At 40.1% G+C, this 17,612-nt stretch overlaps 1 protein-coding gene across 1 annotated transcript in view; it reads right to left on the reverse strand.

Moving 5' to 3' along the window:
- Positions 1-17,612, reverse strand: part of LOC145409302 (xaa-Pro aminopeptidase 1-like) — a 617,499-nt gene that overhangs the window by 501,546 nt on the left and 98,341 nt on the right. Inside the window, exon 5 of the mRNA XM_080279779.1 lies at positions 6,419-6,533. Coding sequence (XP_080135905.1) covers positions 6,419-6,533 — 115 coding nt within the window. The remainder of the gene's footprint in view (positions 1-6,418; positions 6,534-17,612) is intronic.

Raw genomic sequence — 17,612 nt, forward strand, 5'->3', positions numbered from 1 at the left:
GATGATACGCTGTTGTTAAGTGAAGACGAAGGAGAGTTACAAGGCTTGGTGGATGAGTTCGAGAGACTGCGTAAGAAACGGAATTTAAAGGTGAATGTGGGGAAGAGTAAAGTTATGGTCTTCGAGAGAGGTGAAGTCACAGTGAATGTACAGTCAGGTTGGACGATGAGGAAATAGATAATGTGAGTACTTTTAAGTACTTGGGTAGTGTGATGAGTAGGGGTGGAAGTTTGGAGGGTGAAGTGATTGAAAGGGTACAACAAGGAAGAAAGGTTGCTGGTTCCTTGAAGGCAGTGATAAGAAACAAGGAAGTGAGCATGGCAGTGAAAAAGTTTTTACATGACAGCATTGTGATACCAGCTCTGATGTATGTAAGTGAAGCTTGGACGTTGTTGGAGGGACACAAGTCAAGAGTGTGAGCAGTGCAAATGAGTTATTTGAGAGGAGCCTGTGGAGTCACATGGAGAGACAGACTGACAAATGAGGATGTGAAGGAGCGTACTGACAAATGAGGATGTGAAGGAGCGTTGTGGTGTGGATTTCGATGTGATAGGAAGCATCAGGAGAAACACACTGAGGTGGTTTGGCCATGTGGAGAAGATGGAGAGTGAGGGACTGACAAGGAGAGTGTATGTGAGTGAGGTGGAGGGGGAGAGAGGGCGGGGATGGCCAAGGATGAGATGGAGGGATGGAGTGGAGAGGTATATGAGAGAAGGGGGTTTGAATTGGGAGCGGGGAAGGGATATAGCCGGGGACAGGGTGACGTGGAGGCGATTTGTTTGTGGCCACTCCGTATAAGGGTTTAAAGCGTCTGGCAATATATATATATATATATATATATATATATATATATATATATATATATATATATATATATATATATATATATATATATATAGATATGGATCTTTTGTGTTTAGTGCACGTCCTCTGATTTTTATGTAAATTTCAACACTAGCACAGTTTTTGAAGCTGATTCCTAATTTGAACTTATGTTGGGGGCGATAATATTTTTCAAAAAGTTTGGTTAGGTTAGGTTAGGTTACGTTAGGTTAGTTAACAATAATAATTTAGTTAATAATAATCTATCTATCTATCTATATAGCTAGGCTGCTTTCCCCAAGGAAAGGGAGGTAGCCGAGACAGGACGACACACTCCCCATTTACTCATCCATTCAAACACATTCATTCGCATCTTAGCCCCAAAGGGGAGAAGGGACAGATCCTCACCGCACCACACCGCACAAGGGTCATCTGCACTGTGCTATCAGTGACATCCGCAGCAGGGCCCGACAGCAGAGCTGGTTTACCCCTACCACATCATAACAGACCCATCCCCTTACCCGCACCTGACCTGACTAGCTGATCAGACCAAATGCGGGAGAATATCCCCTCAAGGCTGCGTCATCATTTATTCATTCACAATTTCTCTCCATTTATTTCTGTCACTCACAGCCACTCTTCCTTGCTCAACAAACATCCCTCTCGCATCCAGCGCTCTCTTCACACTGTCCATCCATTCTATTCGTGGTCTTCCTCTCAGCCTTACACCTCACACATCAGATCTAGTTATCTTTTTCACCAATCGCTCATTATCCATTCTCTCCATATGCCCAAACCATCGCAACACCCTCTGCTCAACTCTACCAGCCATCTCCCGAACAACTCCAGTTCTCCTTCGCACTTCATCATTTCGCACTCGATCCATACGCGTCACTCCACACATACTCCTCAGACACCTCATCTCCATTACATTCAAACTTTTCTTCTCTGCTACACCCATATTCCATGTTTCAGCCCCATATAATGCAGTCGGTACCACAACACCCTCATACAGCCTTCTCTTTACATCCATTCTAAGCGAACGACATCTAAACACTTTTTTCATTCCTCCCAGCACCTTTCCTACTTCATTTATTCTAAACTTCACTTCTGCATCTATTTTTCCATCCACAGCAACATGTGACCCTAGATATTTAAAACACTCTACCTCCTCAAGCAACTAGCCATTCAAAACTATATTCAACCCCCTACCATCTACCAACCTCGTACACTTCATCACTTCACTCTTATTCTCATTTACTTTCAATTTCCTCCTTTCACACACCCTTCCAAACACCTCTCCCAACTGTTTCAATCTCTCCTCTGAATCAGCCACCAGTGCAGTATCATTTGCAAACAGCAGCTACTTCAGATTCCACTCTCCACCATCAACATTCACCAGACTCAGACCTCCACCTAAAACTCTTGCATTCACCTCCCTTACAACACCATCCATAATAATAAAGAATATATAAGTAGAAACTCAAAATATCGAAAATCTATGTTATGTTGCCGTAAACATTACATGAACATAAGCATTCGTGGTGGATCTGCTCAGTGGCGCTGCTCTAAACGCAGCTGTAACGAGTGGGTTTCTGTCAGGAAAGGATCGTGGTTGGAGGGTGGCACGCTTCCGTTATCCACCATAGCTGTATTTGTTTACGCATGGGGCAAGGAGATAAATATTTTTTTGTTTTTATTATCACTGACCTAATTATTATGATTAACTAACCTAGCCTAACTTTATAAAAAATAATTTCTCCCTCCCAAAATAAGTTAATATTTGAAATCAACTTTAAAACTGTTTTAGTGATGAAATTTATATGAAAATCAGAGAAAGTGCACCAAACACAAAAGATCCATATACTGTATATCTATACACACTCATACAGTACGTAGAGAGAGAGAGAGAGAGAGAGAGAGAGAGAGAGAGAGAGAGAGAATGTTTATCTATACACACTCATACAATAGAGAGAGAGAGAGAGAGAGAGAGAGAGAGAGATTTTTATCTATACACACTCATACAGTAAAGAGAGAGAGAGAGAGAGAGAGAGAGAGAGAGAGGGGAGATAATCAGATACACAGATTACACTGTTAGTCCGGTAGGTAAAGGACAATTTTCCACCCAACCTGGCAATGTTGTCGATAGTTCTGTTCATAGTACCGGTGGACAGCCCTGAATCTCTAGTTTCTGAATCTGCGGAATGACACCATGTCATCCTTGGGCAACTGCAGATATTCAAGATGGCGTCAAAGATGGCTGCCGAGATACCAATTGCCCATATCTCAGCACCTGTGACATAGTGATATGATATTTGGCTGTATTTCCATGTTTTTAGGTTAAGCAATGCAGTGAAATTGTTATTTTTTTATTATATAGCCACAGAAATTATTTTTTCTTCAATAAAGTCACGAAATACATGATTTTCAGTACCTCAGCCACGAATATGCAATTATTGCCATTGGTTTTGGGGATAACAGTGAACATAAAAACGTTCTTCACTATATAGTATGTATAACAACTCTGACTGTAAACATTATATAACTTTGAAAGTGTATCAAATATCCTTTTAATATGCAAGTCGTAACACACAGATCCTAGTAAATCGCTAGATACAGTAAAATATTAATGACCTATATGATAATCTTTGAAGAACTTTACAAAATCCTTAGCCTATTCTGAACTTCTTATAAACTCCTTAACTTATCAGGCTGTCTGTAAAATACATAAAAATACTATGTACATTCACAGTGCTAATATACCGAAAAATACTACTCGAAACATGACACCAATTCCCATGTTGTGATGAGCAAAAGAAACATTCAAAACAACAGGTTTTGTGAAACCTTCAAGTCTAATGATCAACAGTGAATGGCAGGAAGTTTGTTAACCATTTAAGCAGTTCTCATTGTTACATGGACAAAACATGCTGCATGACCATCCGGTATTTCTGCAACAACATTCTGCTGTTTTGAAAGGATTCTCACTTCTGCAACCACACATGGTAAGTTGTAAGATTGATACTGGTGCCAGAGTCACACCTGCAGGGACAGTATGTGGCACTAATGACTGTGTAGTTGGGTCCTTTATCCACCCATACTTTCATGATCCAGTTTTGAAGGGACAGGATCCTTTACAGATCGCCAGACAAATGCCTGATGATAAGCACGTTTGACATTTTGCTCGAATGATTCTGTTGTGAGTGGCAGTGCACAGAGTTTTAGCATTGCAGTGCAATCTTTCCCAGTTTCGGCAGCCCATAACTTTCTTCGTGCCTCTGACATAGAAGCGCAGTTTGAAATGCCATAGCATGCAGCAATAAATGCAGCTGATTGTTTCTTTATGTCGGCCACTGGGACGTTGGGATCACCAAGCAATGAATGTGACAGACCAGAGTTTATAACTTTCAGTACAGCTGCTTTGCCTATACCATGGTAACAGGCAAACGTATCACAGCCTGATAGAGCATGTGCTGGGAGGATTGCAGGAATGATCTCTTTGAATCTTAAGACGGTCCTTCAAATACTAACCAAAGCCCTTTCTTTGACTGGTGAATCCACTGTAACCAGCAAGTCAAGATTTTCATGTAAGTAATAGTACAGCAGCAGCACAAACTCGTCAGTATCGTCAGACAGGTGTGAAATCAAGTCCAGTGACAATGAGCTTGTGGTCTTTCAGCTGGTCATGGTGAAAGGTTTTGTCCTTGACAAGCGACTAGCATATGATTTCAATGATCTTCCTATTTTCTGATACACCCTAAACCATTTTTTGTGAGGTAAGCTGCGTTTGTTCATTCAGCTGGTGTATTCTGCTGGCTTCACCTGTCTTTGGGAGCGAGCGACATCCTTTGTGCTGTAGTCCATAAACCTATTTGGATATTCATTTATCATTTGCTCAAACTGTGGATGAAGACCTTCTCAATATATCTTACTGCATTTTATTCTTATCTGTATTCTCTGGAGACCTGAAGCGATCAACCGTTCTAATTTGGCATCACACTGAAACTTCTGTGAAAAGTAAAATTTTTCCTCAGCCATCATGATAAACTGCTATGACTAGATCTACATACTACATCTTATACCTGAAAAAGAAATGCTAAATGCTAAATAAAATTTGGCTTTCATGCTGATACTCCAAAAGAAATTGCTATTGATGATGCCTATACATTCAAGTATGGAAAGGTAGTTTGAAATGGATAATTATAAATAACCTTCCTTTCATATTATAGCATTAGCAATAAAGTACGTAAAAATGTGCTCGCTGACCATTTGTGCCTACATTATTTATCAGAAATCACAAAAAATCAAAGTTTCATTTGAAATATGGCTTTGGCAATATCTTAAACGAATTCCTTCACAAAAAAAAAAAAAAAATACAAAAACGCTCCAATATTGCATCCCTAGGTGCCATCGTACACATGCTATGCAATTTTAGATATTCGGTGGCCATCTTGGACGCCATCTTGAATATCTCGAGTTGCCCAGGGATGACAAGATTTCATCCGGCAGATTATGAAACTAGAGATTCTGGGCTTTCCAATGGTACCAAGAATAGAACTATAGACCACATTTCCAGGTTTACCCCCCTAGCTGCCAGACTGACTTGATGACCCCATTTTACTGATATGATAGTGCGGTGTAGTGTGATGTGATGTGATGTGGTCGTGTACTAGTGTTTCTTGGCAGGTAAGGTGATGTGATACTACCGGTAGGTCTTAGGACTGTACACTACGGTAGGTGGTATGACGGTAGTATAACGTGGTATAACAGGCTGCTGGATGTTTTCTAGGTGGTATAAGGAGGCTTCTTACTACTTCTTCCTTGACCATTTATTCTGTATATTACATTTCAGTGTCTATTTGTTTGTAGTAGTAGTAGTTGTTGTTCCCTAGGCAGTCTGGCAGAACAGCCCCGAGTCCCTTAGGAAGGCCATGGCCGAGACCGGGCTTTCCCACAGCGCTCTCAAGTAGTGTATATTGTGTTGTTGGCGTAGGTGATTGTGTGCAATGCAGTCTTCCATAATGTGCTTAATAGTATGGGGTTCTGTGTTGCATCCTGGACAGGCATCAGCGACGGAGTCATCCAGCCTTTTCTGGTAGCTTAAGAGGGCTGGATGGTGCCCACATCTCAGCCTGGCCAGGTGGACCCTGTCCTCACGAGGAAGATAGGATTCAGAAAGGTGGCTGTCAGGAGGCCGTGCATGCAGCGGTGTATTGTCTTTAAGTGACTGAATGGAGCGGCGATCTATTTGTTTGTTACTGATGCAAGCTATGTTGCTACTAAAACGATAAAAAGAGCATACAAGAGAATGTATAGTTGTAATATGGAAGATGCATTGATATGAAGAGATGTTAGATTGCCATCTAGAATACACTGATACAGATTGTAATTTACTGTATTTATACCAGTTCCATACAAATAAATGCAAGAAAATGCTAATTCGTAAAATGCAATACAAACCGTTAAAGAACAGGTGCTACAAGTCCTTCTACTAGTATGCTACCTTTAATATAGGCCAATGACAGGAGGATGTGGTATGGTGGCATGAAAGTGAACTTTGTATAACAAACTGCCAACACCAAGTACTTCTACTCACCCTCCAAAGAAGTCTCATAGGTAATCCATGTCTCAGCAGTGATGATGGTGGGATCACTGCCAACACGACCACCAGATGGCACAACTGACTTAATCCACTCCAGTATTGACGGTACCTGTGTAACATTAGACATACTTGTATACCCTGCTATACATAGATGGTAGGTGGGGACGTAAATTATCAACCTATTGGACGAAGTGCAACCGTCAGGCGATTTCACACTGAGTGACAAGTCCGATGGTTTCGTATAGCTCGTGAAACCATTACTACACTGACTACTACCTCTACAACTTAATCAGTGGCTCTTAACCGGGGTTGCGAGATAGGTCTGTTAGGGGTGCAAGGATGCTGTCCTCAAACGTGGTTCATCTTTTGGGAGTAATGAATAATGTGAGGCTGTATCTTTTATAACATCTGTGATGCGGTTAACCATAATAATGATTTTATGTTCTGAGAGCTTATTTTAATATAATGTTCTTACATAATGGGCGGTTTACACACTATTACATGCTTTAATGTGTGTGTGTGTGTGTGTATATATATATATATATATATATATATATATATATATATATATATATATATATTGTTACATAGCCTATGATTTCATGCTTTAATGTGTGTGTGTGTGTGTGTATATATATATATATATATATATATATATATATATATATATATATATATATATATATATATATATATACATATATATATTGTTACATAGCCTATGATTTCATCATCCTTTGTGTAATTTTAACGCACAGTATGCTGCATGTTTGATCACGAGCGTGTTCTGCCTCAGTTCCCCCCTTCTACCGTTATAGTAGAGTATGTCGTCATTTCTGGAGTTCAGACCAGGATTGTCAACTCTTTGTCCCCATGGTTTCATTTGCGCGTCCTTCTTACAAGTTATATCAAGCTCTGCCGGCCCCTATATAATGAGCTCAGTCTCTGCATCATTGCCACTTAGATCTGCTCCTCATTTTGTTCACATCTCTGTCCTCCCCTGTACAGTTATTATTATTGTGAGTGCTCAAGAAATCTCCAAACATCTAGCAGCTGTGTGTAATTTGAGTATAACTGTTGTATTTTTTTCTTGTACTGTATAGCATAAGTTTAATTTGTAGGCCTAGTGAAGTTTTTGTAATTCATGTAGGGATCTTTATGTCCATCAGTTTTAATATTATTTTGTATCAGTAATAATTTATCTTGCATTCACTGTATTATCTGGTATCTCATTTTATCAGGGCTGACTTAGATAAATTTACTCATGCTAATTTTGTGTTAATAGAGGCTATTGCAGTTAACCATATATTCAACCTGTTTTTGCCATTACATTATCCTTATGAGTCCTCAATGTTTTGTTGTTAGTTTGAGCATTAAACTTTAACTTGTAATTTTACCTAACTCTTTTGTTTTGAACCTGGAACTTTACGGGACAATAGTGATTTTTAGTATTCTCACTTTAAGTGTACATTATCTTTCTCTGTTCCGTAACATAAATTTGGCGACCTCATATCAGGATATTCAGGATATTTTCATAAGGATATTGCTTGATATTTTGTGACTGTGATTTATTCATGATGTCTACTATTTCTACACTTGATGAAGCCAAAGATTTTTTGTCAAATGTGCAAACAGTGTGTGATATAGAAAACAGAACAAAGAATGAACTTAAGCTTGTTGCTGAACAATTGGGAATTGCTGTTCGCTCTCATCATTCTAAAGATCAAATTGTTGACATGATTAATGAAAGCTTGTTTAATGTAACTCCTCCAAATGAGCAAACGCAGATTGAATTAGCTAAGTTGCAGCTAGCCCTGCAGGAGGCAAAAGCTAAGCAGGCTGAATTTCAGGCAAATGCTCGTATTCAGGAGGCACAGATACAGGCACAAGTTGAACTTGCCAGGATTCAGGCAGACCATGAGTATCGCATGAAACAAGGTGGAACTGGATCATCTTGCTCTGATGATTTTGATGTGGCTAAAAATGTTAAACTTGTCCCTCCTTTTAATGAAACTGATTTAACAAAGTATTTTCAGTTGTTTGAGAGGGTAGCTACAGGTTTTAATTGGCCCAAGGAGTATTGGCCAGTACTCCTTCAAACTGTTCTCACCGGTAAAGCTCAAGTAACTTATGCATCTTTGCCTCAGGATCAATGTGATAATTATGATGTAGTTAAGAGCTTGATTCTTAAGGCCTATGAGCTTGTTCCTGAAGCCTATAGAGTAAAATTTAGGACAACTTACAAGCAAGATAAGCAATCCCATGTTGAGTATGCAAGAATCAAAGAAGATCTGTTAGAGCAGTGGTTAAATTCTAAGAATGTGGATTCTGATTTTGGTAAATTTAAGCAGATGATTTTGCTGGAGGACTTCAAGAGGTGTATTTATAAAGATGTAAGCCTATATCTTGATGAGAAAAGAATAGATAATTTGTCTGATGCTGCAGTTTTAGCTGATGAATATGTTCTCACTCACAAAAGATATTCTAAAGAAAAAGGGAAAGCTGAGAGTAAGTACGTTGCCTCTACTCAGAGTACAGGTAACAGGAAAGAGAATAAAGATGATGTTTCTCAGGAAGTAAATACCAGCTTCACCTCTAGATTTCAGAAAAGTAAATGTACTTATTGTAGTAAGCTTGGTCATACTACGGAGAAATGTTTCAGGAGACAGCGTGATGTGAACAAAAAGGAGTCTTTAAATATTCAATCAATTGGTCTAGTGTCCACTCTTGAGAGTTCCCAGAATTCTTTAACTGAGTTAACTGAACCAGCTTTGAGGGGTAACTTAAATTCTCATGATGGAGCTCCTCTTTTGAGCAGTAACGTGGGTGGCACTCTCAAGAGTTCATGTGCTAATTTCCTGTCTGATGGTTTTGTCAGTCCTCTGGACAGTAATGACAGGAAATCAGTTAAAATATATCGTGATACAGGAGCTTGCCAATCCCTTATGCTGACCAGTGTTCTAGGCTCTAATGTTAATTCCTCTGATGAAACTGTAATCTTACAAGGCGTAGGGAATAATTACTTCTCTGTCCCTCTGTGCAGAGTGAATTTAGAGTCTGGTTTTGTTAACGGTTCCGTTATGGTTGGGTTGGTTGAGACACTCCCAATGTCAGGTGTAACTTTCTTACTTGGAAATGATATTGGTGGAAGTCAAGTGTGTCCAGTTCCTCAGTTGTCTAGTGAGCCGGTGGCTGCGTCCCAGGATTGTGATGTCCCTGATGTGTTCCCTGCATGTGCTGTCACTAGGGCTAAGTCTAAAGTTACTGGTGACTTAGGGGATAATGATGATGATGATGTTATCCTAGCTGACACTTTTCTTGCTAACTTGGACCACTCACCAGATGAGGCAGTACCCCGTAGTGTTGATAATTTGTCTCGTCAAGAGTTGGTTGAGTTGCAGGTTGCTGACCCTGAGTTGAAAGGCCTAGCTAACTCTGCTTGCAGTGAGGAAGAGTCAGCCGGTGCTTCTACTTGTTATTATATAAAGTCAGGAGTACTTATGAGGAAGTGGAGACCCCCAACAGCATCAGCCGACTGTGAATGGGAGGTTGTACATCAAGTTGTCATCCCTCGTGTTTGTAGGCAGGATATCAATAGAGTGGCTCATGATTCCAGTTTGGCAGGACACCTTGGAATGAGGAAGACTGTGGCACGCATTTTGAAACACTTCTACTGGCCAGGTATCTTCAGGGATGTTTCCTGGTATTGTAAGTCTTGTCACACCTGTCAAGTTGTGGGGAAGTGTAATCAGACCGAAAAGGTTGCACCTCTAGTTCCCATTCCTCCTTTTCAGGCGCCTTTCACCCGTGTGTTGGTGGATATTGTGGGCCCTCTTCCTAAGACTTCTTCAGGATTTTCTTATGTGTTGACCCTGATTGATATGGCTACTCGTTATCCTGAAGCCATTCCACTTAGAAATATCTCAGCAAAGAACGTGGTTAAGGAAATGCTAGGGTTCTTCACAAAGTTTGGTCTGCCCAAGGAGGTACAGTCAGACCGGGGAAGTAATTTCATGTCAAATGTTTTCAAGCAGTCTCTGAAAGAGTTGGGCATCTCCCAGATCACGTCTTCAGCTTACCATCCCCAGACCCAAGGAGCGTTGGAGAGATATCATCAAACACTCAAATTGATGCTCAAGAAATACTGTTTGGAACATCAGAAAGACTGGGATAAAGGTCTTCCATTCGTTGTGTTTGCCGCAAGAGAATCTCCAAATGAATCACTGGACTTCTCACCTTTTGAACTACTGTTTGGCCATGAAGTAAGAGGACCCCTTAAGTTACTCAAGGAATGCTGGCTGTCGGAGGAAGATGACGTCAACCTGCTGGAGTATGTGATGAAGTTCAAAGAACGGCTGTCCACTGCTTTACAGCTGGCGAGAGAGAATTTAGGAGCTGCTCAGGAGAAGATGAAGACTTGGTATGATAAGAAGTCCAGGTTATGCCACTTTCAGCCAGGAGATCAGGTTCTGATTCTGCTACCAGTGCATGGGCAACCTCTTCAAGCCAAGTTTAGTGGTCCTTATTTCGTGGAGAAGAAACTCAGTGATGTCAACTATGTCATCGCTACACCAGATCGTAGAAAGAACAAGCAACTTTGTCACATCAACATGCTAAAATTATATCACAGGCGGGACGAAAATAATCCAGTCTGCACTGTAGCTGTTCCACCCGAGTCTGCAAGTGAAGCTCTCCCATGCAGTATGAGCCTGAATGATAGTTTGGGGAAGAATCCTGATATCATGAATGATCTCCAGACTAAGCTTTCTCACCTACCTCCCGAGAATAGGCAGGAGTTTTCGGCATTACTGCAGGAGTACCCGCAAGTGTTTCGTGCTACTCCAGGAAGAACGACTGTGTTGATGCATGATGTCGATGTTGGAGATGCAAAGCCAATTAAATTGTCTCCTTACCGTGTGAACCCAGTGAAAGTTCCTCTCATCCAGAAGGAGCTTGGCTACCTGTTGGACCACAAGATGATTGAGCCCTGTCAGAGCGAGTGGCGTTCTCCTGTCACTCTAGTCCCTAAGCCAGGTGGGTCACAGCGGCTTTGCATTGACTACAGACGTGTTAATCAGATAACCAAAACAGACACTTACCCTCTCCCTCGTGTGGAAGATTGCATAGACAAGATCGGAAAGGCTAGGTACATAAGTAAGTTTGATTTGTTAAAGGAATACTGGCAAGTACCTATGACTGAACGTGCTAGGGAGATCTCATGTTTTGTAACACTAGGAAAGAAAATGTTATTGCAGATTGCTTATCTAGACTTTAGACAGATTGTTTTAGAGTAATAAGAAATTTCCTTTGTAAATTTCTTTTTCTTTGTGGGGAGGTGTTACATAGCCTATGATTTCATCATCCTTTGTGTAATTTTAACGCACAGTATGCTGCATGTTTGATCACGAGCGTGTTCTGCCTCAGTCCCCCCCTTCTACCGTTATAGTAGAGTAAGTCGTCCTTTCTGTTGTTCAGAGCAGGATTTTCAGCTCTTTGTCCCCATGGCTTCATTTGCGCGTCCTTCTTATAAGTTGTATCAAGCTCTGCTGGCCCCTACATAATGAGCTCAGTCTCTGCATCATGGCCACTTAGATCTGCTCCTCATTTTGTTCACATCTCTGTCCTCCCCTGTACAGTTATTATTGTGAGTTTCTCAGGAAGTCTCCAACCATCTAGCAGCTGTGTGAAATTTGAGTATAACTGTTATTGCATTTTTTCTTGTACTCTGTAGCATAAGGTTAATTCTTAGGCCTAGTAAGGTTTTTTTTTGTAATTTATGTAGGATTCATTTTGTCAGCCAGTTTTAATATTATTTTGTATCTGTAATAATCTATCTTGCATTAACTGAGCATTACCCAGTGTATTTTCATTTTATCAGGGCTGACTTAGGTAAATTTACTCTTGCTAATTTCATGTTAATAGAGGCTATTGCAGTTAACCATATATTTAACCTGTTTTTGCCATTACAGTATCCTTATGAGTCCTGAATGTTTTGTTGTTAGTTTGAGCATTAAACTTTAACTTGTAATTTTACCTAACTCTTTTGTTTTGAACCTGGAACTTTACGGGACAGTAGTGATTTTTAGTATTCTCACTTAAAGTGTACATTATCTTTCTCTGTTCCGTAACAATATATATATATATATATATATATATATATATATATATATATATATATATATATATATATATATATATATATATATATATATATATATATATATATATATATATATATATATATATATATATATATATATATATATATATATGATGAAATCCTTGGACAATTCCAATACACGATGTACCTATGGTAAAATGTCGGATTCTGCTTAGTTATCATGTTATGATGAGTTTAAGGTGTGGTATTATATAAGGAGCTGTGGAGTGAAACTACCATAGAATTTTCATCTTTTTTACTTGTGAATACTTCTCATTGCCACATGCAAAATTGCCTCCTCCTGCTTCAATACATGTATTTACACGTCGGAGCATTGACTGTAGGACATCTCCAAAGAATACCTGGTGTATGTTTAATTTGCTCACACGTCAATAATACGTTGCAACAATTCATCCCGTGTTTCTACTTTCCTATCATAAACAGAGACTTGAAATGACCCCAAAGGTAGAAATCCAAATGATTAAGATCTGGTGAACGTGGTGGCCAGGGAACAGAGCCAGCACGTCCAATCCAGCTATTGAGATATGTCATACCAGAAATTCCCCAGATGGTCGGGCAAAATGGGCTGGTGCACCATCATGCACGAACCACATGCGTTGTCTTACTTGTAGTGACACATCCTCAAGTAGCAGTGGCAGTGTGTCTTCCAGGAAACGACTGTACACCTCTCCATTTAAAGTTCCTGGTAGTACGTGTCGATGACGTTATCCCCTACAGTGCCTGCCCAAATGTTTATTGCGAATTTCACCTGGTTTCCTTTGCACATGGCCGAGTGAGGGTTTCCATGCGCCTACGTGTGCATGTTGTGAGTACTGAAAATACCATCCCTTGTGAACTTTGCCTCGTCAGTGAATAAGATGATGTTCTTGAACTGAGGATCTTCAGCATTCTGTCGTCAGAACCAGTGGCAAAAGTCAGTCCGTCGTGGATAGTCATTCACATTCAAACTTTGTACCTTCTGAATGTGATATGGGTGCAGGATGTGTTTTTTCAGGCACCTCCACACTGTTGACTGTGACGTGTTTACTGCAACGGCAACTGATCGTGTAGGCTACTCGCACATGGCTCATCTATACCTGGTTCAAAATTTGATCATCTATGGCATATTTACGTTGGTTATGACCCCCCAGTATCTGCAGTGCCGCGATAAAATGAGCCTTTTTCCTGCAGCCTTCGATCAACGGCAGCGAATGTCCGAGGATTTGGCCGCCTTCTGTACCTTTCTTCATACAGGCGTACAGCATGTGCTGCACTTTCACCTGACATACCGTAAATCAGGTGATTATCAGCATATTCTTCATTGGTGTACGTCTTCATACTCCACTGAAAAGGTATAATAACGAGGTGCAGAAAATTTTTTGACAACATTGCAAACATAACAATTGTCACGCTGAGTTATGGTTTCACAATGTCTGCCGCATTAGTGGAAATCAGAGGTGCCATAAAGTTGCCACAGTAATTACATGATATTGGTGTCACCAAATCAGCATGCGAGAGCTGGTTACACTGGTTAAGGATACATACTGTACAGATGCATCACTAATGCCAAAAACCATGGCAATAATTCATAACCTGAACAAAACCTTCCTATGTACAGCATAACTAGGTCTGTTATCATTCCGTCATGGATAATATGGCGATGATAATGATAATTATTAGCCTATCATTGTACTACATACGGATTTAATGGTACGGTAAGCAGAATTACATTTGGGGGTATGACATACAGATGTATCTACTCAGTTACTAACACTTTTTTTAAAAAATGCACGTCTACGCAACCTTATGCTGAGTTATGAACAGTCCTGACCTACAGTGGTGAGAGGAGAATTTCAGGAGGCCCATAGCAACACATCAACTCGCTTAACATGATACATCCTCCCAGATCAACTGTGTAACTACCGAACCTTTATCTCATCCGTTATACTCTATTATGTGATTCGTGAATCAAAACCCTTTACAGTCATTTATAGCTTCTTGTTCTCATCATAAACGATATGTGAAATAATGCCTACAAAATCTGTGGACGTTTCACTCCAAATAACAGTACACAGATGATTCATCATAAATTCCTCATAACTTGATAACTAAGCACAATCTAACATTTACCATAGGTACATTGTGTATTATAATTATCCAAGGATTTCATCCTCCAATTTAATGTAGTGTTTGCTGAATTACCCTGTATATATATATATATATATATATATATATATATATATATATATATATATATATATATATATATATATATATATATATATATATATATATATATATATACAGGGTGATTCAAAAATGTTTTCATAAATTTGAGGACATATTCATCAGACAAAAATAAGACTATATTACTCTATGACGTTTCTGGTGAGTATTTGTAATTTCGGAGATATTATACGCTTAAAGTTATCGATAGATAGAAAATAAAAAAAAGTATCGGGAGTGAAAATGACAGTCTCATAGCAAACCCAGGACAGGAAGGCTATGGCAACATGTTGTAATGCGGTTAGAACAGTGGTCGGAATTGCTCTGCGAATTCGAAGTTTTGAACGTTCAGTGCATTATTATTATTATTATTATTTTTATTGTTGTTGTTGTTATTATTATTATTATTATTATTATTATTATTATTATCATCATCATCATTAGGCCTTGTAGTAGTAGTAGTAGTAGTAGTGATTGTGGTTGTGGTGGTAGTAGTAGGAGGAGGAGGAGGAGTACTAAATCAACATTTATTTTTAAATGTATTTATTCATTTGCTTGCCAAATTACTTATTATTATTATTATTATTATTATTATTATTATCATCATTTTTATTATTATTATTATTATTATTATTATTATTATTACTATTATTATTATCATTTTTATCATTATCATTATTATTATTATTATTATTAGGCCCATTGCACTTGACATCTCAAAGGCTTTCGATCGAGTCTGGCATAAATCTTCAATTTCCAAACTGCCCTACCCCCTGGGGGTAGGGGGGTTTCAAGAATACTCCCCCAGTATCCCTGCTTGTCGTACGAGGCGACTAAAAGGGTTGGTGGTGGGTTAGTGCCCCACCCCATAAAAAGAACTAACTAAAAAAGCAAATAAAGCGCCTCGGACCCGGACGGACCATACGTTGACGACTAAGGAACGGACAAAGGACATTCTGAGAGTAGGAACGTGGAACGTGAGAGGAGTGAATGATGAAGTGAAAGAGAGAGAGATTGTCCAGGTGCTTGAGGATGCAAAAGTGGATATATGTGGATTGACTGAAACTAAATGGAAAGGTGAAAGGATGAGAGAATGGGAATACGGTGTAGGTATATGTGCGGGAGTCAGTGAGAATGAGAGGGCAAGAGAGGGAGTATGTCTGATGATAAGCAAGAAGTGGAAGGAGAATATAAGAGAGTATGGAACAGTGGGTGCAAGGATTGTATGGGTGAGGATGAAAGTAGGTATACAAGCATGGGCGATTGTATGTGTGTATGCTCCAACAGAGGATCGAGTGGCAAGAGTGAAAGATGAGTTTTGGGCGAGAGTAGAAGCATGTATGGACAAGTTTGAGAGGAGCGAGAGAGTGCTGTTGATTGGAGACATGAATGGCAAAGTCGGGAATGTACGAGTGGATGGAGTGGTTGGTCAGTGGGGTGTGCCAGCGGAAGTAGATGGGAATGGTAGTGCTTTGGTGGACATCTGTGCTGGTAAGGGGTTGGCAATAGCTAACACCTACTTTCGTCATAAGATGATCCACCGGTATACATGGAGAGTAATGAGGAGGATGGATGGTGAACTTGTTGAACGAAAGGCAATGATAGACTACGTGTGTGTGGATGAGCGAATGAGAAGACAAGTGTTGGATGCAAGGGTGTGGAGAGGGTGGGGGAATGGAGTCTCGGACCATCACTTAGTGATGGCCAAGGTAGAGCTGCAAAGAAAGTGGTTGAGGAGGCGAAGGGGAAGACAGGAGGAAGCAGCTCCTGTGAGAAGAGTGGAGAAATTGCAAGATAGTGAGAAGAGGACAGAGTATAAGAGCATAGTGGAAGAAAGATTGGGAAGGTATGAGCTAGAGCAGATGGAAGGGGTGGAAGACGTATGTAAGATATTCACGGAAGAGATAAGCGCAGCGTGTGAGGCGGTTTGTGGAGTGAGGAGGAGATGCAAGGGTGTGCAAGGGACAGCATGGTGGAATGATGAGGTGAAACGAGCTGTGGAACAAAAGAAGAAGGCATATGGTGAATGGTTGGCGAGTAGAGGTAGGGGAGAAGATGAGAGAGAGAAGAGAGAGGTATATGTGAGCAGGAGAAGGGACGTTAAGAGACTGGTGAAGGAGAGTAAGAAGAAAGTGGATGAAGAGTTTGGGAGGAATCTGAGTGTGAAATGGAGGGAGAGTAAGAAATTGTTTTGGAAGGAGGTAAAGAAAGTAAGGCAGTGTGAAAGGGGAAATAGTAGGGGAGTGAAAGATAGGAATAACAGATTGTTGGTGGAGAAGAGAGAGAAATTGAGGAGATGGAAGGAGCACTTTGAGGATTTGTTGAATGTAGAGAGTGAGAGCAGTGTGAGTATAAGTGGTTGGGGAATGGCTGGGAGAAGAAGAGATGAGAGGAGGGAGGAAGAGATCAGTAGGTCGGAAGTAGTGGAAGCGATGAAGAAGATTAAGCTGGGAAAGGCCCCAGGAATTGATGGAGTGTGTGGTGAAATGCTTAGGTATGGGGGTGAGATTGTTGTGGAGTGGATATGGAAGTTGTGTAGATTGGCTTGGGAAGAGGGAAGGGTTCCAGAGGACTGGAAATCAGGTATAATTGTTCCTCTGTACAAAGGAAAAGGGGAGAGAGAAGTATGTGGTAACCATAGGGGTATTTGCCTTCTTAGTGTGACTGGTAAAATATATGGTAGAATACTCATTGATAGGGTTAGGCATATGACAGAGGAGCTAGTTGGAGAAGAACAAGGGGGATTTAGGAAGGGAAAAGGGTGTGTAGATCAGATATTTGTTCTAAGATGTTTAGTGGAGA

This window comes from Coenobita brevimanus, chromosome 80, assembly GCF_032717465.1.
Source record: "Coenobita brevimanus isolate Jiangsu-jjx chromosome 80, ASM3271746v2, whole genome shotgun sequence".
NCBI classification, from domain to species: domain Eukaryota; kingdom Metazoa; phylum Arthropoda; class Malacostraca; order Decapoda; family Coenobitidae; genus Coenobita; species Coenobita brevimanus.